The sequence below is a fragment of the Papaver somniferum genome, chromosome 7, assembly GCF_003573695.1.
Source record: "Papaver somniferum cultivar HN1 chromosome 7, ASM357369v1, whole genome shotgun sequence".
NCBI lineage: Eukaryota > Viridiplantae > Streptophyta > Magnoliopsida > Ranunculales > Papaveraceae > Papaver > Papaver somniferum.
In genome coordinates, this window is record NC_039364.1 from 164,896,924 (window position 1) to 164,900,752 (window position 3,829).

Here is a 3,829-nt window from a genome sequence, read left to right on the forward strand (position 1 = left end):
ATAGATAGATGCATCTCCCAGCAACACAAAACATTTGGACAAAAGAGGCATGTTGAAGCATGTTAGGGTTTTCTTTAGCACAATAGATGCGAATTACGTGCTTAGATTTTATTGGTGGGCATACTATGAATGGAAAGTTTGTGGTGGTGGCCTAGAATTGGAAGATAAAAAAGTTGGAAAATTATTCCCATAATTAGTAATTTAGAAAGGGCTCAGTATTTGAGAAAAGATAAGGTTTCCTTTTTCAAATTTCTTTAATGGTGGGTGGGGACCGGGAGGGTGACGTGACCTTTTCCTAACATAGAATAGAGCTTGATTAGGGTTTTATAAGGAAGTGTCTTGATAGTTCCATATTGGGAAGTAAAAGATCTCAACGAGATATCTTGTGAGTTTGTGACCATATAGAAAGAATATAAGGAAAAAAAGGGGTTCGCACACCGCCCCATCGTACACAACCCAAAGAACTGTCTTTGTTGCAAGGGATTCTTTTTCTGTTTTGGTTCCGTATCGGTCTTTCGCCTGTAATCTCGACCGAATCATTTTGAGCTGCAAACGATAGCAAAGCGCATGAAAGAAAATCTTTATCACTGCGGCTCAAGTGGAATTCATATATGCTCTTGGTAGTGCTAAGCCTTTTTACCAATACACGGGACAAACGAATCCACTTAACACATTACATTGTAGCACTAAGAGATTTACCTCTTAAAATCAGTCGATTGTATAAGTGAATCCACTAAACAGAAGTCTTTGTCAAAGTTATTTCCATATCCATCCATATATATATACATAATGAACAAAATAAATTTCTATCCACAAATATTATGATTTGATTGCATCTCCCCCACCCTCACCACTCCAGAATTGGCAAATAATCGATGTTGTTTGTGTATGTCACCATCAAATTAGAATTTAGGAGACGTAATACTAAAACCTACCAGAATCAACTTGGGGTCCTCCTCAAAAAAAAAATGCATGGATTTTCCAATATCAAGACCATATTTCATCATCAGAACTATTGGATTAGACAGACAAATTAATTAACACTAAATAATAGATAATCACATCAAATACACTGCATTACGACCACAATTTTGAAACCCATGACGTGACCCTAGTTAGCAATTCGGGATTCGACAAACGTACGGAACGACAAACGTACGAGTATTATACGGTTTTGTAAAATTCAGATTCGGTCTAAAATTCGGTCAACGGGACGTGATTCGTCAGTAATTCGGAACGGCATACGTACGTGTATGATTCGATTTATAAATGTGAGTTCGGCTCTGAAAATTCGGTATCTATATATAACAAATAATTTGTATTTATAAGGTCATAGACCAATTTTTATGCATATGTGTGAGTTATTTAAAGAAAAAATAAACTTAATATGATGATATTAATAATATATACAACATTAGTTATCCAAGAGGACGTCGTATGGTGGTTTAGATGCTTGGTTAGTGAGTTTGAGATCTCTCTCACCTTCACCTTCAAATCTCTTCAGTCGTTTTTGTTTCATAAAAATCACAACACGTCTAATATTCGGTCGTGTATGCTCGGGAGGCAGTAAAGCCCAAAAAATGGAGTCTTTGAAAAGTAAAAGCTAAAGAATTTATGGCGAATTAAGCGGACGTATTATTCGGGATACGTAAAATTCGTGAACGGTTCGCGAATAATTCGGGAATGCCACATAATACGCGACTTGGGTTCGGAGTTGCAAACGTACGCGAATAAGACGGTAAAATTCGTGATACGGAAAAATTCGCGAATGATTCGCGAATCATTCGCGAACTTACTAACTAGGGACGTGACAACTAGTTTATCCTGTTTCTCTCTTATTCAAATGCACAAGAGAATTAGAGAAGTACAGTACAAGGAAGAGTGCAAGAGAGGAGACAGAACATGCATTGAGGTGATGAGTCATCGGCATTTCTTTTGTTGTTTAGCCAAAAGAGAAATCAATGACTCACTGCATGGGAACACTAAAACGGTTCGCATTAAGGCCGATGCTGATTGGTTTTCAAAGTTGCACAGTTCTGGCGGATCAATGGGGTGCCAGATTTCGTTTTCTTACTGCTGTTCACGTGGGTCCCGTTTCTATTAATGTTCATAAAAGCCACGTTTCATTTCTCAACCAGTCCTGTTTTTGAGCTGTTCATATCTTTGCCTATACACGTGTCGGTTCTTATACGTGTCCTCGTTATGGTTACTATAAATATCTTCCCCCATTAATTCTCTTCCATTGCTCATTATCATCATCACGTTCAGAGTTTTTCCGTTCTCATTTATCAATCACGTATATTCAGATTCATAGAAAATATTTCTCATAGATAGAGATGGACGGTAGAGGAGGTTGTTGTATAGCAAGATACGATGGGAGGAATCCGTACGATACATCAAAGATTGATCGGATAATGTTGAGATTCCGACCAATAGCACCAAAGCCAGATGTGAGTGGATCAGTTTCCGGTGATAAAACGTCGGAGAAATCTGATGTGCTTATCAAAAATGGTGGTAGAACTAAACGAAGGTATGTCAAAGATGCTACAAAAACTAGAAAAAATAGTAGTAGCAGTAATAACAATAATAATTCCAAAAAGAGAAGACTATTATCAGATCATCATCTTCATCAAGATGATCAAGATGCTGTTGTTACTTTATCATTATTACCAGAGAAACCCACTGGCGAAGCATCATCTTCACCATCATCACTTCTACCGTTGAGTCATCTGACTAGTTATGTACCTGCTGCAACATGGAGCCAAAACGGCAGTAGTCCAGCTAGTAGTGGAGGGTCAGGCGGATCAGGTGGTGGTTCTGCTGCACTATCAACATCAACATCATCATCATCAACAGATCGGACGGTTGTGATTCCACAGCCAGTAAGACCAGTAGGATCATGTGTAACTGTGAAGTGTATAACTGAAACATTCGGTGATCAAGAGATAGGGTTAGGGTTTTTAGGAAGAACTGACGAAGAAAAAAAGATTAATCTAGAGAAAGACGCGTGTCCTGGATTCATATCTGACAGTTTGAATAGAGTGAAATGGACCAACGAAGCGTACAGAAAACTAGTGAATCAAGATGGGTTCGGTTATGGCGGAGAACAGAGACCGGAAATGGTGTGGTTGGTAACGAAAGATAACGAATCTTTACCGTCGAGATGTGAAGGGTTTGTTTGTAGGGTTAGATTACAGTATACGTGTAAGAAGGAGAGGCACTCGTTGATTGTACCTTGTGATGTTTGGAAAATGAACGACAGTGGTGGTGGTTTTGCATGGAGGTTAGATGTTAAAGCTGCTTTGAGCTTAGGTCGTTAAAAGAGTTGTAACCAATCACTGGAACACAATAGTAAAACCCTAGATTTTTCAGTAATTGTGAATATATTCTGTTTTCCAGTTTTAGGTGTTTTTTTATGTTATATTTTTGGGTATGTTAAGTTTTTACCTTTTGTTCGAGAAAAATGATTGTATCATTCTATGATTGTTGTGATGATAATATTTTTGTAATATCCATCGATCTCTGATCACATACAAATGAATCGTTCTACTTCTACTTCAATAGTGCATTTACATATTTCTCTCTTGACAGTCCGAATATATACTCATAGACAAAAGAAGGCATGCTGAAGATTAAAGGGTTGATTTACTTCTTGTATAAGCGATTTTCAAATTTTGAGCCCAATTTAACTTGTGATTTTTTTTGTTAGAAATTGACAAGTTAATATTTAAGGTGTAATCCTCGTACGTTTTTTGTTCGGCCAGAAATTATTTCGAGACCACGAATTCAGGCCGACTTCTGCGAATTTTGTTTACAAGAGGACAAGCCA

The 3,829-nt window shown here is 37.6% G+C and overlaps 1 protein-coding gene across 1 annotated transcript; it reads left to right on the forward strand.

The window, feature by feature from the left end:
• Positions 1 to 2,263: 2,263 nt before the first annotated feature.
• LOC113293143 lies at positions 2,264 to 3,393 on the forward strand. The gene has a single exon (XM_026541887.1). It carries the CDS (start codon positions 2,337 to 2,339, stop codon positions 3,318 to 3,320), a length of 984 nt encoding a protein of 327 aa, XP_026397672.1. The 5' UTR covers positions 2,264 to 2,336; the 3' UTR covers positions 3,321 to 3,393.
• Positions 3,394 to 3,829: the final 436 nt, after the last annotated feature.

Coding starts and splice junctions, on each gene's coding strand:
- LOC113293143 (XM_026541887.1), top strand. CDS start 2,337: ATGGACGGTAGAGGAGGTTGTTGTATAGCAAGATACGATGGGAGGAAT.